This window comes from Haliotis rubra, unplaced genomic scaffold (assembly GCF_003918875.1).
Source record: "Haliotis rubra isolate DU_JTF1 unplaced genomic scaffold, ASM391887v1 Scf10, whole genome shotgun sequence".
Lineage (NCBI taxonomy): Eukaryota > Metazoa > Mollusca > Gastropoda > Lepetellida > Haliotidae > Haliotis > Haliotis rubra.
The window spans coordinates 543,457-569,959 of NW_025764892.1; the positions used below are offsets into that span (position 1 = coordinate 543,457).

At 39.9% G+C, this 26,503-nt stretch overlaps 2 protein-coding genes across 3 annotated transcripts in view; both read right to left on the minus strand.

Moving 5' to 3' along the window:
* LOC124290861 overlaps positions 1-9,269 on the minus strand; it is a 14,744-nt gene extending 5,475 nt beyond the window's left edge. Inside the window, exons 1-7 of the mRNA XM_046727737.1 lie at positions 9,112-9,269; positions 8,151-8,309; positions 3,748-3,833; positions 3,517-3,661; positions 3,306-3,437; positions 1,238-1,255; positions 353-576 (exon numbers count right to left, since the gene is read on the minus strand). Coding sequence (XP_046583693.1) covers positions 353-576; positions 1,238-1,255; positions 3,306-3,437; positions 3,517-3,661; positions 3,748-3,833; positions 8,151-8,309; positions 9,112-9,196 — 849 coding nt within the window. The 5' untranslated portion in view covers positions 9,197-9,269. The remainder of the gene's footprint in view (positions 1-352; positions 577-1,237; positions 1,256-3,305; positions 3,438-3,516; positions 3,662-3,747; positions 3,834-8,150; positions 8,310-9,111) is intronic.
* Positions 9,270-11,400: 2,131 nt separating this feature from the next.
* Positions 11,401-26,292, minus strand: LOC124290960. 2 transcript variants are annotated; one of them, XM_046727923.1, is made up of 12 exons: positions 26,101-26,292; positions 24,897-25,055; positions 23,189-23,283; positions 21,851-21,986; positions 19,484-19,615; positions 19,292-19,309; positions 17,338-17,558; positions 16,116-16,225; positions 15,096-15,238; positions 14,100-14,187; positions 13,378-13,537; positions 11,401-12,197 (listed from the first exon to the last, which is right to left on the minus strand). In XM_046727923.1, exons 1-12 carry the CDS (start codon positions 26,174-26,176, stop codon positions 12,087-12,089), a joined length of 1,449 nt encoding a protein of 482 aa, XP_046583879.1. In that variant the 5' UTR covers positions 26,177-26,292; the 3' UTR covers positions 11,401-12,086. The 2 variants fall into 2 exon arrangements, with proteins under 2 accessions (XP_046583879.1, XP_046583800.1); XM_046727844.1 differs by having other exon boundaries at positions 16,116-16,258.
* Positions 26,293-26,503: the final 211 nt, after the last annotated feature.

Genomic DNA, 26,503 nt, shown 5'->3' on the forward strand with positions numbered 1-26,503 from the left:
ACAGTTAATGAAGACAATCCATATTGGAAAGAGAGTGAGTGCATGTGCGTCTGCCTGTATGTGAGTGAGTGTACTTGAATTAAAATATCATCAAATACAATAACGTGTTTGTAACTTGAATGTGGTCGTGAGTAATTGTGTAATGCTGGAATATGCAATTATTATCATAATACAATATATTTGAATGATGGGCGACGAATACAAGTTTTAATAATTATTGTATTTCCATTCTAAAAAGGAATTGAAACGGTACATTAAAGTTGTACAAAGTAACAAACTGAAATATTGATTTGAGTATTATCTGCTTACCACATTGAACATGAACAATGGTTTGCGAGTATTAATACTTGACCTCGTTTCCTCTACAGTTGGGCGTGAAACTGCCACTGGCACTTTGCATCACCTTCAGCGTCCCTGTACCCCCCGGCTCGAAGTGGTCATACACGGTTCGGGTACAAGCGTCGACTGGTTCCCCATACTCATCTATGGCAGACACCCCCCGGTAGATCGTCCCCCTTTGATCCACACGTAACATCATCACATTACGTCCTTGGATCTTGAAGCAGTAGAACTTGGCTGAAATGTACACACCAAACGGATGACGAACAATACAACAGTGGTAAACGCATTGGCAAATGCCATGTTGCAAGTATTTTTTCGATTTGATCAAAATGTTCTATACCAAAACAGCCACAATCCACGATAGTCTCTTCACGAGACAATTACATATGTATCATATGGTCTCTAATTAAATCGTAAGGGTCGATGAAGTAGACTAGTAGTTAAACGTTTTCTCACACAACACGTCACACACCAATCATCTATCATAAGGAAGTGCAAGTGGTGATGCACTTTCAAAACATTCATTATTATCACATCAACACTGATTGATTCCAATAACCCTCAACTTTTTCAATCGTAAATTAAAAATGAAGTTCCCCTCCTGACTCGTAAAGTCCTAGTGCTTGGTGTTATAGCTGACATGTTGCTATAGAGTATGTAGACAGTAACTGTTAACACAGGCGGTGGCTGAGTCGGTTAGACGGCTAACATTGTCTGCTGACGATTTGGTGCCTGACTGATGGTGTCGGTTCGAATCCCGGAAGGGACTCAACCCAACAAAAGTACTAGAATCTGTACTATACTGAGAAAGTGCAATCCCAAATATAACGTGTTACATCTGGACACTTTCTAAATGGCACTGTGTATTCAGTAGCTGTTAAGTAAAAATACGTACCAGTGGCTTTCTTCTTTTCTGAAAGTGAATGACGTTAAGCATGGTTAATTTGAAATGTAGGATTGCACCAGCAGGTCATACATAGAGCTATTCGTGTGTTAATACCATATCACACGTCATATAGAGACAACGTTTTAATATATATTTATGGTTCAAGTGTTCTGCGTATCATCACTACACCACTGTACTGAAAAGCTTGTCACAAACTGCCCTGAACATATACTGGGCGTCATTAATAAAGTGAGTGAGTGAGTATGGTTTTACGCCGCTTTTAGCAATATTCCAGCAATATCACGGCGGGGGACACCAGAAATGGGCTTCACACATTGCACCCATGTGGGGAATCGAACCCGGGTCTTCAACGTGTCCAGCGGACGCTTTAACCATTAGGCTACCCCACTGCCCCTTCATTAATAAAGGGTCAAATGATACATAGCACATGTAAAGAAAAGTTCCTCTGAAATAATAGAACTAAGAGTGTCATCATAATGTTTAATTTGTTGACAAATCGTGACACACAGACAAACAGTTCAAACACTTGTATAGATCAGCCCACAGAATGAAAATGACAAACATCAAACACTGTCATTCATTATCTTGTGTACCTCCTCACGCGTCCAAGATACTGTGTACCTTCTTCTCATGCTCCTTATCAAGTTCATAAAGAGAGCTTGCGGAATTGCATTTCATTCCTCAACTAGAACTCTGTGGAGTCCTGGGAGGTCCACTGGTGCTTGGTGACGTGTGTACACGCGTCGACCAAGTTCATCACAAGCATGCTCAATAGGGTTGAGGTCTGGCGAACATGCTGGTCATTCCATCCGCTCTACACCCCTCTGTCTAACATAAGGAATTCCGTGACAATCCTGGCCCTATGAGGTCTAGCGTTGTCGTCATGCAGTGAAGAGGGTCGTCCATAAAAGCCATGCATGGCTTGCAGGAATGGTACTGCTAAATGAGCCAGAATCTCGTCCCGATAAGATTACCGTAGACCAAGTACAGTGCAGTACGTCCAGTCGGAGTTATCCCTGGCCAAACCATGACCAACCCCCCCCCCCGCCAAATGGGTTATGCGTGGCCACAGTTACATCTGTGATTTGCTCTCCATTGCGACGATAAATCCTCTGCCAACCATAATGGTAGGACAAATGGAATCAGCTTTCATCTGTGAAGAGCACACGAGACCATTGACGTTGATTCCAGCGGCCATGATGTCTACTAGAATCTCAAACGCGCCTGTCTGTGACGTGGTGTTAGTGGTGGACGAAGTGCAAGTCGCCTACAGCAGAATCCGGCTTCTCGTAAACGTCGACGAACGGTGCGCCTGGATATCCTTAAATTGTTAACATTGAAGTTTTCTGTCTTAAGGTCTGCAGCGTTAAGGAATATGTTACGCAACGCAGTGTTAATGATGTGCCTATCCTCTCGGACCGTTGTGACTCTGGGGCGACCTGGTCGACGTGCATATTCCACGGCCCCTTTGGCTTGAAATCTCTGTCACAGTCTACCAATAGCACTCTGACTCACATTAAAGCGGACAGCAACCTGCTGCTGAGTTTGACCAGATTCCAAAAGGCCTATAGCCTGACCCCTTTCAGCAAGTGGCGAAAAACACCTCATTTTCAGCTGAGATATCAAACAGGTACCTGAACAGCGAACGACAGTGAACGATGCTTCAATGCATGTGTATTGTCCTCCACTTTCCATAGATAAAACAACTTGCACACGCAAATCATTGACATAAAGTGGCAGGTGGATTTCCATATTGACAATTTGAATTAAAAATGTGCCATTTGTAACAGAATGTATCGGACGTTAAAGAACGGCCTGATGTGTTTTTCTATACTGTTAAGAACGTTTGTAAAACATTCAGTGGTATATATTTCAAACAAAATCGAAGATTTTACAACTTTTAAGATATAGTGTTACCAACAGCCTGACCCCTCATTAATGACGCCGAGTATATTATTGTGTCTTTGTCCGTGACAACACAGGATAAGTGCATGCATTCAGCTCTTTCTGTAAACTCCCAAAACTGCCCAAACCTAAACTATTTAAACTAACATACCTTTATTGCAAGACTCCCCCTTCCAACCTATCTGGCAGCCATAGTTGCAGAGACCGGAAGTGGTGTCGCAGGCGTCTCCTCTGCAGTGGCACTGGTTGGTGCAGTTCTCTCCAAAGAGACCAGGAAAACAGTCTGGAATTATTTTTGGTTAGAATCAGAAACGGGACTAATAAACAGTTAAGCGGTAATGATGCCAATCGAGTTGACTCACCTGGAGATTTCTGGCAGATGAACAGATGGGGGTTCGTGCATGACTCAAGCGACCATACTTTCGTTTGTGATTGCCACACAACACAGGTCATTCCATAGTCGAATTGGTACTGGTCGAAGTGGATGAATTTGGTGTAGGCAAGCTCCTGGAAGTAAATATACAGTGAAAGAAAACATGTCGGACTCCCGAGAAAGGGCATCCCGGCTAAATCGAAATATACCATTCACTTACTGTGTTGGTTCCGTTTGTCCGATATCCCCATTTCCGGTTGCTGAATCTATGGATCCCGAGCCAGTACGTGCCTCCAGAGTTGGACACTGTTATACATGACAAAGTATGTCAGTAATAAACAAGCGTGATGGCACTAACGGACACTCCATCCATAGAACAAGACATTAGATCTTTACTTGCTATTTGTAATTATGTGGAACCTAGGCCTTTACTCGTGGTGTTTTACGCACCTACTAGTATCTATTCACTGACAGAAAAATTACAGCTTTCTGTGAAATGAAAACCACCTGCTGTGCTATACTACCCATTAAAAGTTTAGACTCACTAGTGTAAATGTAGCCACTTACTTCAGCCAAGTGTTCTAGCTAAATTTTGCAAACTATTCCATAAGGTTTAACGGTACTGTTTACACATGGATTGATGTATTGGAAAACAAATTCTTAACGTTGTAAAAATTATTGTCATGAGTTCAATAAATGATGAAACTCAGTGAAAATTCTTAAAGAACCACTAAACTTTGTATTTTGTTACTCTTTTAACCATTACATATGAAAGATTTGTGGTTAGTCTTATGCGGAACACCAAATTTATTCTTTAAAAACTTGTGGTTAATTAATACCGAGCGATTAAAAGTGGCCAAAAAGTCGCCTGCTTCCCTCTCGCCCGCCAACGAAACCACAGACAGGTTACGTAACTCTGTCGCCAGAGCACTGCAGTGACGTCATATGAGGAACGATTTTCAGTTAGTTGTATAGAAAGTGTGTTGCACGCTCATCATTTTGATGATTTCTCGACATGAACGACGACATGCCGAATCGTTGCTTTGTCGTCAATTGCTCCTAGGGGTCGGGTGATGGTGTCACCATGCACAGATTTCCACAGGATCCCGCAGTTCGTGCTAAATGGGTTTTGTTTGTGAGTGCGAAGCGAGCGTTGTGGAAGCCTGAAACGATATCTTACTTGTGTTCAGATCGCTTCACCAAAGTTAAAGAATCAAAACTACTTACTAGTTATAGTAAAATGTGTATATGATTGATGACCATAAAGATTTTCCATAACACAACTTGTAACATAACGATTTCTTCCTCGGAAGTGAGGTTGTGGTCGAAGTAACAATAATATTGTAAGTAGTATTATATTGACACCCACCTCACTGCCAGGAGAGAAATTGTCATGTTATACGCTATGTCATGCAAAATCCTATTGGCCATCAATAAAATACATATTTTACTACCAGTAGAAAGTAGTTTTAATTTTGTAACTCGGTGAAAACAAACCTAAATAGCATTTATCCACAGACTGGCGGATGTTCCCGACAGGGCGCCGCCATTTTTGAAAATCGTAAAGTCTGTTAGAATTAATGAGATTATAGTTTGTTTTCATCAAGTTAGAAAATCAAAACTACTTTCTACTCGTAGTTAAATATGTATTGGAATCATAACCAAAAGGGTTTTGCATGAGACAACTTATAACATAACGATTTCTTCCACGGAAGCGAGGTGGGGGTCGAAGTCACAATACTGCGCGATAAATTTCTTGCTACATTCACATGGTTAATGTCCACTCACCAGTATGTAGATACTAGTCAATGTGCGTCTTTATATTTGGTCTTATAATCCTAATTAGTTTATTATCATACTTTTATGCATTTTGAAACTAAATAAAAGCTGACGATCTGCTGATACTTATAGTGAATTTATAACAGAACTGTAATATCTAGACATTTTATAGTTTGCCAATGTGAATCATAATTCGCACACACACCCCTAGTGTATGTTGTCTGTCTCATTACACTTCACGGCGAAAACAATGATTCTGTTGAATGCTACGACAAATGATTAAAAAACAAAATGCAAATATTAAAATTAAAACAGATTAAAGTTATAGGAACAATATCAGGCCATTACCTTGTTTGAGGAATGTATCCATCAATATCCACAAAACTGTTCCAAATGATGTGTCTTTTAACAGTTTAATATACGAAAAAGTGATAAATCTTTTCAGGTATTGGTGTATAGTCTCATTGGTCACCCAAGATAGCACACCTGGCAACTAATTGCATAATGTCCGCCTTTCATTAAAAACAGTAATTTAGTTAGCCAATAATGGGCAATCAATCAATGTATTGCCGGTTAATCCTTTGACAGAAGGACGTTGTTTTTACGCAGATACCGACACGGCAGAGTGTATTCAGTATAGATTAGTAAATCTACATACATAAACACTACCTTTTGACAATTCCGCTGTGTAAGATAAAAGTAATTAATCAATCAGCGTGTTATCGGTTAATCCTTTGATCGATGTTCATAATGTTGAATATTTACTCCAGACACAAGAAATGCCAAATGGGAACCTTTGTCGGGTAATCTAAGTGTGTTACCACTAATTATACCTGTTATAAATTCATTAACTGACCATCAAGTGAATGATGACAAATAACATGTGTAGGTTTATACCACCTAACACGGGTTACAACAAGGGAGTATTAATTGCTGTATTGCATGTGAAAACTTATGGGCCGACACTGTTTTGAGAATACAAACAGATTTTTACATGACATGATTTAAAAACGAGGTAAAAAAACACAGAAATGGGATCAATTTGGATCAGTCATTATACAAATAGGGCCTAACGACACCAATCAATTGTGACAGAAGCGTCTATGAAAACAAGTTGTAACTCGGAAACTAGGCAAAGCAGGAGACAAAATTAAATGACAGTAGATTGTGAGAACATATAGCTTTCATTTTCCACAACAATTGTCACGATTTCAGGTTTATACAAGCCTGTAAACAAGATAATTTACCCCCTAAAATGTAGATGAATTCTGCATCGGCCCTCAAAGCTATTCCTCATATGACGTCACAGAGTCGCGCCGCTCTGATTGGTTGAAATTTCGTTCGCGGGTGAGAATTGTGCACTGTTGTCAAAAAGGTCGATTTAAGTCAATTAAAGGTCGAAATGAGTAGTTTTAATGACGGGGTTGCATTTATAACGATGCCAGTTAGTGATTTATGTATTTTTTACCCCCTAGGGTTTATGTGACCTTTAACAAAACTTTACACCAAAGCGCAGCAGTTCACATGCACGATATTTTCACATGCTTTTCAGCAATTTGATGCATGATCCTGCGTAAGGTTTGCAGTTGGTTCCTTCAAGGTAGTGAATAAATTCATCTTCGATGTATCCATACATACACTAAACGCCAAAAGAAACGTTACCCTCCTACCTTTATGAATTAGTTGAAAACTATCAAAGATATGTTACACAATATTAGTTCACAAGAAAGCTTAACAACACAGCTTTATGCAAATCACGAAAAACAATTTCTCAAATGCATTCATATTTAGGTGAAATGCATCTTTTTTTCAGAAGAGTTAATTGTCCTATTTTCGTCCATGCCGAAATAAACCAATAACAGTGATTTAGATGTCCAACAGAAAGGTTGAAATACAATTCTGCTATGAGATAAAGATAAAACATTGAAAGTCACCATTTTTCAACTATTAAAACAAGAAACAAATGTTGTAGAGTGTGTAAAATTGTAAAATAATCACTCCTATGATTTCAGTCTTTTAAAACATTTTCTGCTGATTTTCATTAGTGAAAACAAATAAAACGTGTCTTTGATATAGTAAGGAAATGTTTCGGAACATCTAAAATGATCTTTGTTAACATTTTTTCTTGCAAAGTAACATTTTTCCATTTTCTGTTTACACATAGCAATATCGATCGCCAAAACGCAGCAATATTCAAGCAGTATTTGCATCCATTTCACATGTAGAATGATTCTATAGGGTATGAAGAGAGCCTAGAATACATGATATGATACTCAAGTACGAGAAATATGCCACGATTAACAACTGAAGAGAAAGAAAGAGCCATCGGGATGGTGTAGATGGGGGTCGACATAAAAAGTTGTTGCCAACGCCCTCGGATGCCACCGTATCACGATGAGATTTATTCAGGGATTCAGACAGACTGGGGTCACCGTAGACAGACCAAGAAGTGGCATCCGAGGGGGTTGGCAACAGCATTTTATGTTGACCCCTTCTGCACCATCTGCACCATTTCTCTTCAGCTGTTAATCGTGGCATAGTTTCTTTTGGCGTTTAGTGTATATACATAACATATAGTGAGTGTTTTGAATTGAATCTAAACTTTTGATGGGAAGTATATTTTACATTCAGTTGATCTGCAAACAATTCAATTCAGAAAACACCCTTCAAAGGTTATGCTTAATATATTTATATATAAAAACAAAAGTTCGGGAAAATAATGTAACAGTAATGTTTGATAAATGTAACTACTTGTACATAAACCTATTTTTAATTAATTATTATTATTGCATACTGAAAATAAAACTGTCCTCATAGGTTAGTCTTGCGGAAGTTCATAGATACCAGAGAAGAGTTGGTTCTCTTCATCGTTCGTGATGACTCTGACTCTGGCTTCCATCTGACGACATTGATCCTGAGCGTCAGAGAACGGCATCTGGGTAGGTCCCCACTTGTAGCAAGACTGGCGCTCCAGTACCCAGCCCTGTGGACACTTTAACCTGTCTAACATGTTAGTAAGAAGAAAATAGTACGTGACATGGGATCATCTCTTTCCCGGTAAACTGCCTGTGTGGAACCACCAACTTAGGCACATCTGCGGTGGGGTGCCCTAGTTTAAAGCGTCTGCTAGTCACGCCTAAGACCCCGGTTCGATTCCCCACATGTGTACAATGTGTGAATCCCATTTCTGTTGATCTAATAAAATTTAAGCATTTGATGCTTAAGAAAGTACAGTCAAACATATTAAGTATACCTTGATCTGATATAAGTAAATTTGAAACTGAAGTTGGGAAGTTGTATGTCTACACCAATGCTTTTGACAAACAATTCAATGTAATTTATATCAGAATTCAGAATCACTGAAAAAACTCTTAAGTCTGCTTTCTAAATATCTTTGTTCTCGTTCTAAACAAGGCTGAGTCATCGTTCATAGTTGTTAATAAATGGTGTTGTTTGTCAAACAGCTAAAACATATTTCAATTATTTGAAGACAAGAATACGGTTCACAGAGTTTGAAAACAGTTCACACTCTTTCAATTGTAAACCAACTCCTTGGTTCATGTAACAAAGATAACAGATACAAACAAATTCCTATTTTAGTTTAAGTAAATTACGTGAGTAGTATCGGGATATATCGTCTCTTGTGGCGATACATCGATGTATCATGGACTCTCACGATATAAATATCCTGATATATTGCCTAAATGTGTTTTATGTCGTTGCACTCGTATCCCATAGTTGACGATGCAAACATCGATACCATCGATGAATCGTTACACCGCTAATCCAAGTAGGATTGACTTACCCAATGTATCTTTCCCATTGGCGACGTTGACGATGAGAAACACCACCAACATCAACCTCAACATCCCTCCACCATCTGTCGCCATGTTTTGTCTGCAATCCGTCTTCCTTAACTCATAAAAGCCAATGGCCAGATGAAGGTGACCTTCATGTAGCAAGATGTTACGGAAACAGGAAGCAGACGGCGAGCTAGTGGTGGCTGGGGCGGGGGGTTAGTCGGAGGGATGGTGGGTTGGTGATAATTGGGGGAGGAATTAGTTGAAGATTGATAGTGGGGGGTTAGTTGGAGAGATGGCGGGTTGTTATGGTTGGGAGAGGAATTAGTTGAAGATTGATAGTGGGGGGTTAGTTGGAGAGATGGCGGGTTGTTATGGTTATGGTGCCAAAATAATATACGTGCTCCCTGACATTTTCTATTAAAAATATGTGAATTGTTGCTAAAAAACTAGATTCATTGTCACACATTACAAGGCCATTAAACAAAGCCATTAAGTCGAACACGATACATTTTACACCTGAAATGCTGGGCCACAGCTCAGGTAGATGCAATTTCACTACCGTAACAGACAATCGGTTAATATGAGACACATGGCCCATTAAAGGCCTCTGTTAAACGTTCATAGGCAATGAAGGATTTTGACATAAACGATGAACGATGTAGCCCCCTTTTTTTACGAGTATCTCATGCTCCCATGATTTCAAGTGAAATATTGACTTGCCTGTCATGTGTTTGTGACATGTGCTGGATGTTATCATCACTATTAATTTGTTGTTGATTCTTTCAGATATGCTCATGACGCAGTCGGACTCGTGCTTTTGGCAGAGATGTCTTGTTAGAGATGTGGTGCTTAAATTTACAGAGCTAGCAAACAGTGTGACACAGACGTACGTGACACGTGGCTGCCATACCTCAAGGCCATTTAGATGTACAACATGTCACACCCGGGGTATGAGTGCCGATCAGCTGGCTACAATTCGCTGCTGCGGTGCGTCAGCCTAATTGTCTCGTTGAAGACCTAGGTTCCATTCTCAACATGGGTACGTGTGAAGCCCATTTCTGGTATCCCCTGCCATGATATTGCTAAAAGCGGCGTAAAATCACACTCATTTATACAATTCACGAGCGTGCGCTCTGTCGTTACTGTGTAAACTATCTGTGACGGTTAGAGCTATAGCCATTGTTTATAACATTTAGAGTCATTCCAGACAAAACCTGCATTACCGACGCACCTTCAACTGAACAACGCAATATCCATTTCATGCTTGGCATCACATTCAAACCATGTTATCGTGGACATATTATAGCAACATCTGTAACAGGTTTACGGATACTGAAGTCGCTCCTGACTGTAGGGACGGTGGGGTAGATTAATGGTTAAAGCGTTTGCTCGTCAAGCTTAAGGCACGGGTTCGATCCCCCACATGGGTACAATGTGTGAAGCCTGTTTTTGGTGTCCCCAGCCGTGATATTGCTGGAATATTGCTAAAAGCGGCTAAAACTCACTCACTCGAACCCGACTTCCACAAGTACTAACTGTATAGATATATTCAGCCTGTCATGTCTGCAGAATTCCAATACTGATGACGTACCCAAACGTTAAGCATTCACAGAAAATGCAAGCATACGACACAGTACTGTTATTGGTGCATCCATGTGCCGCTATACAGCTGATGTTCATGGCGTGAATTCGCTGCTTATTTTTCTTACTGTAGTCATTATGAAGTGACAATGGGTGACAGTAGCACAAACAACAAGCATGAGCTGGTCGGGGAACCTACTCCAAGGGGCTACTGTTGATCTCGGGTGGTTGAGCAGCCTAGTGGTTAAAGCGTTCGCTCGTCACGCCGAAGACCCGGGTTCGATTCCCCACTTGAGTACAATGTGTGAAGCCCATTTCTGGTGTCCCCCGTGATATTGCTGGAATATGGCTAACAGTGGCGTACAACTAAACTCTCTCACTTACTGCTGTTGATCTCAGCAATCGTACAGCTGCATGATGGGACTTCTAGTGACCATGTCACCTAAAACACAACGCTCTTTGTCAGGACGTCTATGGTCCCGAGTCTAACAAAATGGTCTGTGTTCATTGACTGCAGTTAGATTCGATATACAGGGAGCCACAATTCCGAATAATTAACCTCAGGCCAGATTAGTTTCAGGCATACTTAAGCAACGTCTTTGACATACCGATAGCAATTCTTCTGATGCACTAGAAGTATTATTATCATTAATGAGTGATTAAGACATATATCATGACATAATGATATTAATTAAGTCGGAAGTCATACATATGATTGCTTGGCACACTTTTACTTAACCAATGGCGTGTATTTATTACTACAAACAACACAAAATTATTAGAAATTTCAAATAAAACAATGTACAGAGAACAACCCATGAGAAATTCCCATTGTCAAGTATGGGAGCTGTATCGTATTATAATTAACGTTATAGAGTCAGAAGGTAGTTGATGAAACGTGTCTCTTGGTCTTCAATCTGTCAATAATGACATTATGAATAACAAAGTGATGCTTAAAACAATGATCACAGTAAGTTAAATCATTGTGTAATCGTCACAATGTCTATGGTAACGGTGTGGTAACCAATTAGCAACAGCGTTCCATTCATCCTTCTTAAGGATCGAAACCGAGACCCAAAATGGGTGTGTGTGGACGCCATGTCCAGTGTACTCGATTGTTAGTGCTGGAATACTGCTGGAAAGCCGTAAAACCATATTTCCTCACCAGTGGATGTATAAGATATCTAAAGCAGGGTAAATATGACGTTGGCTCTATAGACAAAAATGAATGTTCATAATAATTTCTAATTCAGGGAGCGGTGGGTTAATCCTCGTGTTTAAAGCGTTGGTGAAGACAGGGGTTAGATATTCCAATGTGTGAAGCCCATTTGTGGTGTGCCTGTGGCGATATTGCTCGAATATTGCTAAAAGCGGCACAACACTAAACGCACTCATTCTAATTCCGGACAGAAAGTGTTGTCCCGATCTCTACTTGTTGAAGATGTTTATGGGAACGTTTTCTCTTCCTCATCTTCTTGACCTTCCTCTTCTTGGAGTGGGTGCACATCTGTAACAGATACAGCTACAGTATACCATCCTTTTACTCCATCTGAAGCGGTAGGTCTATCCGCTGGAGAGAATGATGGTAATCATTAATGTCTGAGTGAGTGAGTGAGTTTAGTTTTACGCCGCACTCAACAATATCCCAGCTATATGGCATCGGTCTGTAAATAATCGAGTCTGGACCAGTCAATCCAGTGATCAACAGCATGAGCATCGATCTGCGCAATTGGGAACCGATGACATGTGTCAATTAAGTCAGCGAAACTGACCACCCGATCCCGTTAGTCGCATCTTACGACAAGCATAGTCGCCTTTTATGGCAAGCACATGGGTTGCTGAAGACCTATTCTATCCCGGATCTTCACGGGTCCATTAATGTCTGAACTATATTTAGCAGATATCAGAACAATATTATGATGAAATAGGGTTGTTGTCGCCGGGAGAGCAAAACGCATGAAAATGCATGGTTGCGTTGATTTAGTGTTAGGACATACCACAGAGATTGCATGTATACCGTCCTGCACTGGATATCGAAAGCATTAAACTCTTATCATTTTGACAAGAATTAATGTCTTTGAAATACATAATTTTTAACAAATCTTGCATAAACAACGGTTAACAAAAGGTTTACATTATATACTTTATAGGTTGTTTCCTAGTTTCATTAGATTATGAAAATCGTGTATTTAGAACACAAATCATCGGTTTCTGAAGCTATTAGTGACATGAAGGTGGATCGTATATAATAGGCTATAATATAACTACAGTAAGTTGATGTATACGGGTGGTGGTGGGGTAGGCTAGTAGTAAAAGTATTAGTTTGTCACGCCGAAGACCCCGGTTCGATTCCCATGCCTACAATGTGTGAAGCCCTTTCCTAGTGTCCCGCGCCGTGATATCGCTTGAATATTGCTAAAAGCGGCGTAAAATCCAACTCACGTACCTGTTGTAGTATTGTAGCACGTTATGCACGCAGTGCGGTCTTTAGCCACCCTGAGGTAGTGGGGTAGTCTTGTGGTTAAAAGGTCCGCTCGTCACGCCGGAGACCCAGGTTCGATTCCCTACATGGGTACAATGAGTGAAGGCCATTTCTGGTATCCCTGCCGTGATATTGCTGGAATATTGCTAAAAGCGGCGTAAAACTAAACTCACTCACTCAAGCCACGAAAGACTATGACACTTACATCATGACAGATAGGGTGTTCCTCGTCGAAACACACATGGAACTGACACCGGAAGAGGAGCTTGTCGTAACCGGGGAAGGCGAACGTCTCGAACAGGTCACTGCGCCACGTCAGGAGATCCGTAGCAGGGAACTGAATCTGGGCGTTGTCGGTCATACATCTTCAAAATATATGCAAATAAAACCAATCATTTGACATGAGATATAGGATATGACAAGCTAGATGGAGTGAGTGAGGTTCTACGCCGCTTTTAGCAATATTCCAGCTATATCACGGCGTGAACGTCAGAAATGGGCTTCCCACATTGTACCCAAGTGGGGAATCGAACCCAGATTTTCGGCGCCAAGCTGTCATTGTCAATTTAACGCGAAGACAAGGACAAAGTGAGGCCTCAAGTCTTCAACACATTGATGAAACCAACTAGCACTGTCCTGGAGGTGATAAAAACTAAAAAAAATAACCATGCGTTCAGAGATTCGAACCCGCGGAATTAGGTTTCCAGCGTGCCCAAACGATGCAACTATTTACAGCAAATCGCAGTTACTTAGACTACAGTGCATCTATATAAATTTAGAAGGACTTACAATAAGGCAGTAATGTGTATTCGAGTCATATTTGTGGTTTGGTATATATATTACTGAGTTAGATGTTTCAAATAGCTATTCCATTTGGGAGCATATACACACATGTCCTTTCGATATAAATATACAAATAGTAATTACCCATTTTCATCAGACACCAAAACATGATAACGGTCATCAGGCGTGCTGACAGAACAGTTGAAAGGTGCTATAGCACTGATACCATACTCTGAAAAATATGGAAATGTGACATCATATTTATACATAAATAGTCATGCAGGTATGTGCTTAAATGTGTTGAAGGCGGATGTTATTCTGGAATTATGGGACTACGTCAGTGAAGCACAAATCATGGTATTGTACTTCAGAGCTCACTTAGAAATATTTACGAGAACAGTAACAAATATATCTATCTTACACAAGTGTGTCATAGTTACAGCAGTATTCTACAGGCATTGTGTCTTGTTAACTAACATAAAAAGTAACTTTCCCCATACCAAAGAAGTTGGAAGAGGGACGATCATATAATAATGATGTACGCATTAGAGGGTGAAGAATTCGTGAGTGAGTGAGAATGGTTTGACGCCGCTTTTAGCAATATTCCAGCAATATCACAGCGGGAGACAGCTGAAATGGGCTTCACACATTGTACCCATGTGGGGAATCGAACCCGGGTCTTCGGCGTGACGAGCGGACCCTTTAACAACTGGACTACCCCACGGCCCTTCCTGAAGCATTAAGTAACAGTCCCTTAAACCCTCAGGCAGGATGTATCGTGTGGAATTTAAAACATTTTTTACATTTTGCACACAACAAAAGCTGCTGTTTACACATGGACTCATTGACAACACCGGACGACAATCAGTTGATTATGTATTTATGAGGATACCTATTTTTTTTTAAATTAATTAGAAATTGTCAATGTGATCATTGTGCATAACAAACCATATTTGCGTTAATATGATGTGGAGCGTCCCACATGTCATCACATGCAATTGCTTAGATCGATGATCATGATGTTGATCAGTGGATTGCCTGGTCCAGATTCGATTATTTACGGACCGCTGTCATATAGCTGGAATGTTGCTGAGTGCGGCGTTAAACAACAACCAAACAAATCTTTAATAGACGTCATACCGACTTCGTTGTTGAGCTTCATCTGCAGTTGCACCTGTTGTCCCAGAGTGGCAGTGGTGACAGGAACTAGCTTGTAAGGGTCGATGACGTCAAAGCTGACGGACAGCTTACTTTCAGCTAGTGTTGTTGTCTGGTTTGGTGGTCTGGTTTAGACGACGGCGACAAAGTCAGAAGATAATCGTTTAATACTCAGTGTACCCCAAACTAAAACTTATAGCATAAAGTGTGCTGTACAATGATGCATCAATCAACTCCTCATTTGTAATTTCTTTCGCGAGAATGAACATGAGCACACCGTTTTAAAAAGAAAAGTATCTGTTTCAGGAAACTTTGAAAACAATATAGTCGCTCCGGCTTTTACCAAAATAAGGTTAACCGGATTTCTGTTAGTCAGTCCATCTTATATAATGAATGTAAATAATATTATGTAAATATTACGGAGAGGGTGTTCTAAGATGCATTACTTGTACGCAATCCTTTTCTCAAGAATAAAATATGGTTAAAACAAACCGGATTTCCTGATTCACAAACGTGTTTTTGACTACTAAACTGTTTGTTGAATTCCACCAGAAGAATACATATTCTCTGCAGTGTGTCCTCTTGATGTTTTCATAACGTACTGCATCAGCTTACCTCTCGCCTTCAGTGGTAATACGTCTCTGCAGTGTGTCCTCTTGATGTTTTCATAACGTACTTCATCAGCTTACCTCTCGCCTTCAGTGGTAATACGTCTTCAGTGGTAATACGTCTCTGCAGTGTGTCCTCTTGATGTTTTCATAACGTACTTCATCAGCTTACCTCTCGCCTTCAGTGGTAATACGTCTCTGCAGTGTGTCCTCTTGATGTTTTCATAACGTACTTCATCAGCTTACCTCTCGCCTTCAGTGGTAATACGTCTCTGCAGTGTGTCCTCTTGATGTTTTCATAACGTACTTCATCAGCTTACCTCTCGCCTTCAGTGGTAATACGTCTCTGCAGTGTGTCCTCTTGATGTTTTCATAACGTACTTCATCAGCTTACCTCTCGCCTTCAGTGGTAATACGTCTCTGTAGTGTGTCCGCCTTAGTGAAGTCGCACGTCACCTCAAACAGGACATCGTACGCCGAGGACGTGACAGGGAACTCCTGGAACTTGAACCTCCATGACATTACGTTGTCTGAATGCTGATGTAAAACATTCAACGTGAGATAACAATAATACCTTTGTCGAATGAGAAGAACTCAAAACCACCTGGGACTCATCAAACCTTACACTAGAATATAAAATACCTTGGGTGTATCGTCAACCCCATGTAGTGATTTGTTGGTTGCTTATGAAAGTTTAGGGTGGGACCTTGTTATGATGGTCTGCGGGAAATTGCAAAGAAGAATTTGAACATAAAGAAATTCCTGCTCAATGATACGCGTATATTGGCCATGCAAGTGCTATATGTTACTATCTGTTGCTGAGAAATATTGTTTTGTAACACGAATTGTATTACTCGAGGTTTCCATGATGGACACGAGAGAAGCTAAAACACATCAGAACACGTCAATGAAATATGGTTTCTACATCCAAATTACTGGACGTCAATTTTGACGTCATTGACTCTCATCAGGAGATTCCTGTGACTTCTGGCACTGTTTTAATCTTATATCAGTGGAGAGCGGTAGTTGGGCCAGAAGGAATGGTTCGCCACAGGTCGCTTTATATCATAACTTTAGCTTAACCCCGCAGAAAGAGTATATTGAGAGACTAAAGAGCCGAGTTCAGGCGAGTCACACTGGAGATCATAATGCCTGTTGCTCTTATTCACATGGTTCTTATTGAAGCACTTAAACGTTCATAATAATAATGAACCCAAGCAAATTAGTATAATGTATCATATTTGTTTGTTTATTGCTTCACGCTACACTCAGCAATATTCCAGCTATATGTCGCCGTCTGTAGCAGGCAACCCAATGATCAACATCATGAGCATCGATCAACACAATTGGGATACGATGATATGTGAACCAAGAAAGTGAGTCAGATCTGACAACTCAATCCCGTTAGTCGCCTCTTACGACAAGCATGGGTTACTGAAGTCCCATTCTAACCCTGATCTTTACGGGTATGATGTATCATAACAGAAAGCATAATACTGTTTAAAACCACATTATATGATCACACTGTAATCCCATTTGCCTTTACTTCGGACATGAGGTATGTTTCAGTAAACAACAGATTTAATTTAGAAAGAGATATTCTTTGTGCATAATACCATAATTTCTCCACACTTCGGTTTGTAACGGTCGCCATCTTTTCTCACTTTCAGCGTAGCCATTCCTCCTGCTTTAAAATGATCAAATATCGTCTGGTCACACGTTGTAATGGAGTTACCTCCCTTGTCGACGGCAGACACTGACCGGTAGGTGGTGTTTCTTTGATTTGTTCTGAACACCATCTCGTTGACACCATTGATTTTGAAGCAGTAGAACTTTGCTAAAAGACAAAAATAATTCTACACCATGGCAGTTTCTAACATGATGACTTTTGTGTGGACTCGACTCTTGTGTGTATTATACACCGCATGATAATCGGAAGGTCATAGTATCTGACTTGCTTTTGGAAGTAACCTCAATCCACCATTCAAGCAGTCCTCAGGGACCAAAGACAAACCTTCCGCCGAACCAGGGTCGAGTTAACGTTTTGACTAGTACATGTATTTACTTACATCCGTGTTTTATAACTGTATACAACACGCTCTATTGTCCTGTAGCATCAGCTTCCAATGTACAGTTCAACCTGGTTATAATGCCAAACTGGCATATAATGCCATTTGCCAATGGAACAAAAGTCATTTGTTTCCTGGTTATGATGCCAATTACACTGGCTGCATGTAGTATACATGTCTTACATTGGTTAATTGACATGACCCAGAGTAACTGAACAAACTCATTTATGCTTTAAGTAGTCAACACATGTGGCAATACACTTCCTGCCACTTACAACAACAAGTCACCTGCAGCCCTAGATTAACCACTAGTCTCTGACATGAACATGTTTTACAGAAATTAGCTCATAGTGAAAAAAAATAAAATATAATGAAAAGGAGCCCTGAGACTTCCTGAAGCTGTGGAAATCTAGAATTGCCACATTTTCTAGACTTACGTGGGATTTGTTGCATATATTTGCTACAGGGTCTGTATGACAGACTACTTGCAGTCCCTAGACACTGGGATTGCCCAGTCATTCAAGCCACTCTACACATGGTTTGTATTGTTTGTTTGTTTCCACTTCGTTGTGAAACTATACCTATGTACTTAGTTAAATCTTACTGATACACAACGAAATGCACAATTGGGCTGTATCCATCGCCATCTGCATATTTCTAAGGAATAGGTGGACACGACAGAAGTCAGTTGTACACAAGTCACGTATTTTTGGTGCACAAGGTTTTGTACAAGATGTAACTATACTACCCATCAAAAAATTAGACTCACTAGGGTAAATGTAGCCACTTACTTCAGTAAACTGTTCTGAACTTGATTTTGCAAAATATTTCATTAAGTTCAAAGATACTGTTTACACATTAATTAATGTATTGTAAAATAATTCGTAACGTTGAAAACATTATTGTCATGAGTTCAGTAAATGATGAAAATCGTTGAAAATTGGCAAATTCTTAACAAAGCTTTACACCAAAACTCAGCAGTTCACATGAACGATATTTGCACATGCTTTTCAGCGAATTTATGCATGATCCTCGTACAATTCATCTCCATAACGTTTGCAGTTGGTTCCCCCGAGTTAGTGGAGAAATTCATCTTCGAAGTAACCATATATATATATGTGCATAGCATATAGTGAGTGCTTTAGGTGAGTCTAAACTTTTGATTGGCAGTAAAGTTGTGTCCATTTCGCTTACACAGATAAAATCACATGCGTTAGAATGAACTGTAAATCTGAGATTCTGAATCATACAGTGATTGGAAATGATTCCAATCATCTGGAAGAAAATGCACGCAACCATCCAGATGGCATCGTGACGACATCCTGTCGACATTTGGGTTTTGGTTTTGCAGTTAATTGCTGCTATTGATCCAAACTGTCCCAGAAACACTGGATGTAAGATGGTAACATTGAGCATCTAAAGAAATCATACCTGATTTACTACAGTATGTTATTAAAGGACAATATTTATGCATGTGTAAATGTCTGAACGGATACTGCACCTTCAGCTTTGAGTTTTTCTGAAAAGAAAAAAAAACCCGTTGACACCATAGAGAACATAACATTCGAACATATGTACATATATAGCAGGGTTTATAGTACATCATAAGCTGTGTGATGGGGTGTTGCTGTGACATCGTTTTTCTTTATTGGAATTCTAGCGAAAATACAGGTAAGTCTTTCACCGATCTCACCTGTGTCACACGACTGTCCACTCCAACCCAATAAGCAGCCATGTTTACAGATCCCAGATGCAGGATCACATGGCCCACCTTTACAGTGGCACTCCGAGGAACAGTTCCCACCAAACATGTTCTGGGCACAGTCTAAAATACAAACGGCAGACACAATTTGGAAATATATATCTGATAATGACGATATACATTTAAAAGAAAACGCAAATGTAATACCGCCAAACACCGATGTATGCAGTTAATGGTACCTACAGTCAGTGGCCAAAAGTCTGTTCGCACCGGTGACGTCACGGCTATTTCTAGAGAATATGATTTTCCTGTTTCCAACGGTTAGCCCGAACAAACACATGACAAGGGGAATTGTCTTCTGGGAAAATTCAATTACGGTTGACAAAATGCCTGGTAACTACAGGCCACAAATGGTTATCAAGAATGGCAATGTACTTATCAGTGTTCACGTTGCCATCAACGACAGTTAAAGTTCCCACTCCATACGCCGACACACACCCCCAAAACATCACTGAAAACTTCGAATTTCGTTCATGATCGGTACGAATCCCCAAACAATCGCTCATCCGACTTTCTCCACACATAAACTTTTCTGTCTTTCCCGATCTGGACTTGTGTCTCATCACTAAAAATGACATTATCCCACTCATTTCTTCCCCAATGCAATTTGTCCGACAAAATCGGCGTCTCTTCTGTCTGTTAACACGAGACATGGTGATTTTCTTGCTTACCACATGTCTACGGTACGTACCCCTCAGTGAACAATCTTCTTCTGACAGTGCGAGAAGACAGTGTAGTCTGTCCCTGATTGTTATATGTTGCTGTCAAATCCCCAAGTGTTTACCGGCGATTCCTTTTCACAAGACGAAAAAGCCGTCGTTCACTTCTTGGTGACGATTTTCGGGGCCGCCCACTTCTCGGCAACGATTTAACTGAACCTCGCTCCCGAAAATGTTTAAAATTTTCTTAATTGTTCTAGGGTTTATACCTGTCAAATCAGCAATTTTGTAGCTTGATTGGCCTTGCTGATTGAACTCAACAATTACATTTCTTTGGTCAGGTCAGGTCAATTCTCGGTTGACAGGCGGCATGATAGCAGACGACAAAAACATAAACAAAGCAAGGGAGATAATCGCATATTATAGGTGCTACGCATATTTTGTGACCTGTGAAATTTGTACCCCAAATCACATTACGATTGGGGGCTTATCAGCACAGCGAAATGCTTTCAAAGTCAACCTACCGCTCAAAACATGGGCAACGTAACATGTTTTGCGAACAGACTTTTGGCCACTGACTGTACGTAAAAACAATGAGTCGACACTAGGAATATGTGATGATGTTCCGTTCCATCGCGAGAAACATAATGATTATGTTCTGTACCGACACAAGAAACCTATGATCATGTTCCGGGCCACCACATGAGAACCTATGATCATGGCCAACATTAGAAACATATGCTAGTAAACATATGTCATGATCCGGGCCAACACAAGAAACGTATGATCATGTTCCTGGCCAACATATGATCATGTTCAGGACCAATACTAGAATCATATGATCATGGTCCGGGCCAACACTAGAAAAATATGATCATGTCCCGGGCCAACACTAGAAACATAAAATCATTTTCCGGACCGACACTAAAAACATTTGACTATGTTCCGGGCCAACAGAAGAAACCTATGATCGATCATGTTCTGGACCGACACTAAAAACATATGATCATGTTCTGGACAGACACTATAAACATAGGATTATGTTCCAGATTGACAGATTATGTTCCAGAAATCCAGATTTGTTCTTTTTCCGGGACAAAACTTGAAACATATGATCATGTTCCGAGCCAATACTAGAAACATAATATTATGATCATGTTCTGGGTCAACACTAGAATCATAATGCTCATGTTTCAGAACGTCACAAGAACAATATGATCATGTTCCGGGTCAACGCTGGAAAAAATTGATCATGTTTCGGGCCAACATTAAAAACATATGATCATGTTCCGGATCAACTCTAGAAACATATGATCATGTTCTGGACCGACACTAGAGCCATATGACCATCTTTTTGAGCCAACATTAGAAACCTATGATCATATTCCGGGCCGACACAAGAAAATATCGGTATGTTCCTAGGTTTGTCAGCAACATATCCGTGCTCGTGTTAAGCGTCTAAGACCTGCTTCATTTCGGCGTTAACCTTTCATCAAGCGACTTGATAAAACCGAGATACTGTTCAAAGCGGTGATACGTCAAATCACTTCCCACAGTGTCAGTTTGTTTCATTGCATAATAAGTGTTCCTACAGATAAATGTTAACTTTATTTTCTGAAATGTATGTTTCTGGTGTTACCTGCTGGCTTTTGACATATGAAGTGATATGATGAACCACACCGGACCTTTGACCAAGAGGTCTCTGTTGAGGACCACACAGCACAAAGAGAGCGGTAATTTTCACTCCTCGAAGAAAATGCAGTGTACACTGGGCTCTGGAAGGATGCATGAACTAGATTAGAAATGCACATGTTGTGATAAAATGCAAAGAGGGTCTATACTGATTTTGTTAAACATGTAAAATCTACATATGTGATACAGAGAATTTAGTTATGTCAACTTCTTTTTATAAGGAACACGGCGTTTGGGAGAATATGTTCTTACTCCTTTATTCAAGTGATGAGGAAGTAGGACAATTCTCCAAAACGTTGTGTTCCTTATGATAAAGATGACATCCATTACTTGCCTCCTGTATTTGAATAACTTCTAAGTTTCAGTCAAGACTTCTCTTCGAGAGTTCCTGATGCAACTTTGCAGGGTCGGCTACAACTCTTTAGGAGAGGGGGCATCACATGCACCCCTTTTCATGGTTTATATTGACACTAGTCTGTTTTAATGGATGACATCCTTCGTCTATCCGTTTAATGGTGGGTTAAACCCGTTGCCTTCGAAGTTATAAAATCTCGCCTTGGATATAAAGGTGAGTGATTTGGTTACGTGTATTCTCTCACTCCTTTTACATTACATCAGCTATTATACGTTATCTTGGAAATGCTCACATTATATTGCCAAATTTTTACACTGTGAAAACTAAAATGATAAAAAGTTTAATCATTGATCATGGAAAAAAAAGACCTTGAAAGAATTACATTTCAATTTTACTGAAAGACAATATACCCCGTTTGTGTCCATATACAGCTGTATAATGTTATATTACAATTCCACTTGAGAACAGGTATATATCATACCTATATGCAACGTTAAATATGTATTTGTGTGATGTTTATATTTTGACAAACTTTATAACGTTAGGAATAGAGTTTGCTCTCCTCCCTATGTGTATCACTTCTAAATGCCATTAAAAAAACTGTGTTACGGATGTGCTGTCCATCTTTTCCTATTATTCCTATCTGTAATATCGGGATAAACTAGTTCAGCCACATAGATAGATTGTATTGGTATTTGATTATATACATAGTTGTGATTTGTGAAGTAACAGGAAATTGATGACCTAATTATACATCTAGTCCTAAAATATCAGGAAACACATGCACGACGTACAACGAAGGGGACCCGACGTAACATTTAAAATAATTGGTAGTGGTACTGTGGCTTATATAGCTAAATAGTTAAGAAGGTTCTTCGCATCCAGCGTGAATGCAAATTCCATATTCTACACTGTAATCTAGAGACTCACCTGTGACTGACCGAGATGGTCGGTTACACGCCAGCTATTGCCATTATTTCTGTCTATTCCCAACCAGTATTGTGTCCCACTGTTCGAGCCTGATCCTGTACATGATTAAACCAGTTAATAAGCCGTTTTAGTGTGTTTCTCCATTGCGTCATTATGTTGATGATGTTTACCAGAAAACAGCTGTGTTTTCACCTATTCTCACAAAATGTGCACCAACTGATAACTGGAAATGATAAAAGAATTAAAGTTCTTTTTTTTATAAATGATAAGTCATTTTATTGTTAGAACATCATTTATTGTTCACAAAATTCAAACTATCAAAAGTCAGATGTCAAGGAGACCACGAAAATCGCCAATCATGATTGGGTACTCATGATTGGGTAATCTAATTTGCATAAATCATCAAGCTTTCTATTAAGTTATTTTTAAACTAAGTGTTACCACAAATATATTTGTATTATATTGTGATCAACAACAACTACCATATCTATATAGAAAGTTTGAAAAATTACCGGCGAAATGTTGCTATGGTTTACACAGAGTTACAAAAGACATTAACATTTTCTTCGTTTCATTCATTACAGACGGTACATAAGCACGGTGAAAATTCAAGCTGTAATCACGTTACCTGTTTAGCTTGATGTAGAGTATCAACTCTGATAAGCTAATTAAAACTAAATAATCATTTAATGCTTAGAAGAGTTCATGCCATAACTTGAGATCCATAAAACTGTTTCACCTGAGTAGCCCTGATAGCGTGTGATCAGTTGTACGCAGGTACGACAGTCACTCGACAGTCGATCACATTTCAATCACGCCACTGAACAAAATGTCCGTCATGCCATGTGCTTTTGGCGCTTGGATGACTACTTCTGGAACCAGTGGACGGTCTGTGCCAAAGGTACGTAACTAGTGTGTGCAATCCTTTGGAAATGAGGTCACGTAGATTACATAACGTAGATTACACAGACGTCCTTTAGCACCCACCAAACATTTAAAGTGTAAAGGAAGAGCATATTCTTCACTTAGTTATTACTGTTGAATAGGTCCATTCATTTTAAAACCTTTTGGTAACACTGGATGTACACTTTTATCTTATGGTGGTCACGTAGATTACATTCTTAAAAATCTCTACAACTTTAAACCTGTGAAACATCATGGTGAGAAATCGGCTGAAATTTAGTGGCTATGAGATTGATATTGTATTGTCCCAACATATAACTGTAAATAAGGAATACTATCTGATGAATACATATAATTTTTGTAATGATCATATGATCATTTTCATGGGGTAGCGTAGATTACACTTTTTGGGGAGACATCATTTTTAACATAAATTCTAAAAATATATATTAAACCAGATGAAGATATGTTCTGGGTATGGACGAAAGGGACAATACCTTATGTGGAAAATGTTATCTGTTTTGTTCACACTAAATAACTATTTACTTTGAAACATTCACTCAAAATGTTATACTATCATTGGAGACATGCACAATTTGCTGATATTGACTAACTTTTTACCCTGAGTCACACACATAAATAACAGATCATAAACAATTTCTATGTCCCGGATACCTACCAAGCCTGTCGCCTCATATAAACATGAAATGAACTAGTGAAATCAGTACAAAATCAGTATTTTAATGCGGAGACACGTACAATTACAAATGGTGCACATTTCGTGAGAATAGGTGTTTACACTCACCTGAAAACAGTGCGTTTTCCTGCTCGCTGTTGATAACTCTGAGGCCTGCCCCCCACTCTTTACACTGAAACGTGGCCTGGCTGTATGTGACTTGAGTCGTGCCCCATCTGTAGCAAGATGCTTGTTTCAGCAACCAGCCTTCCGGACACGTGTATCTTTCTAAAGAAATAATATGAATAATATAACAATTTATGCTGCGTCTAGAGAGGCCAAGGATACCTGAGCTGATCATGAGCCTTACCAGCCTGACAGTGTCAGGACAAGTGACAATCAAATTTTAATCTGTAAAACATAACAACTGAAACGTTGGAAGATAAAAGAGTGAGCGAGTGAGTATGTTTTTACGCCGCTTTTTAGCAATATCACGGCGGGGGACACCAGAAATGGGCTTCACGTTGTGTCCATGTGGGGAATCGAACTCGGGTCTTCGGCGTGACGAGCGAACGCTTTAACCACTAGGCTACCCAACAGCCCCGCAAGATAAAAAAAGCAGGATCAGTAAGTTTATTTGAGTATACTTGGTCATCTCATGGAAGGTCAGGCCTATACGTACTTCGGAATGCCAACATATAGGACAAAGCATAGGGGAGAATGCAAAAGTAGACTTAAGAAAAGTTCAGCGAGGAATGGTCGCAATGACGTGCCACAGATAGTTATGCTGTGCCTGTCCTTTCTTATTCATTTAGTGCGTTTCAGTCGTTCGCTTGAATACAACACAATAGACTTTACAAGACTGACGAAAACACATTTGCTGGCAAGTAAATGCAACCAATGGCAAAATAACAAGAATCACCATGGGTTTGGTGAAATCATTTTGCAAATAGTAAAAGTCTATAACCAGTGAGTCCAACCTCGAGGAACCATGAGTGGAGGATTTCAATAACAATATCCATGAAAATGAAAACCTAACTTGGCCATTGGTGAGTTATATTCACAAGAATTATTGTACAATCGACTCTGCTTTAAGCAGAGATTTCTCATGGATGTAGAAAGGGTTTTGTCGCTTCTATTGGCATTACACCCGATTGCCTTATAACAAGTAATACAAAAATCCAAATCAAAGACGGCGCCAGGCCCTGATGATATTTGAAACCGGTATTGGAATGTGTTCTTTTGTCGCTGTGATTTACTGCTTACATTGTCTGCACCACAGTCAACTAAATATCGCGAACTGTCCGTGAATTAGAAGGTGGAAGACGTTTACCTGATGCTGCAGCTGCATGTGCAAACGTTGCAAGGAGGAGGCAACATCCCCACATTGTCTCATCACACAGGAACATGATTCACTCTGTGTTGTAGAATACGTCCCGCACACACCTCATAGTTATCATCAGCTGTCACTAGCAACCTGATGTGTAACGCGGAGCAATCGCTGATGCACTGGCTCCCACCTTGAACTGTGTCATACAATAGTCACATACAATGCAGCTGGAGGTATAACACTCATACATAATGCACTATTGTCACCATGTCAATGTAAGGCCAAAGGTCTTGTGATATCAGGTTCGATGTTTTTATGTAACCTGCAACATGTTAATAGGGTTGAAATGGGTAGTAATGGTAAGTACTAGAGTACTCGCCTTCAGCTACTCGCGAGTACTCGAGCA

Coding starts and splice junctions, on each gene's coding strand:
- LOC124290960 (XM_046727844.1), bottom strand. CDS start 26,176: ATGTTCCTGTGTGATGAGACAATGTGGGGATGTTGCCTCCTCCTTGCA. Junction 15,239..16,115: donor ATTACCACTGAAGGCGAGAG/GTAAGCTGATGA, acceptor CGTCTAAACCAG/ACCACCAAACCAGACAACAA. Junction 13,538..14,099: donor TTGGTGTCTGATGAAAATGG/GTAATTACTATT, acceptor TATATTTTGAAG/ATGTATGACCGACAACGCCC.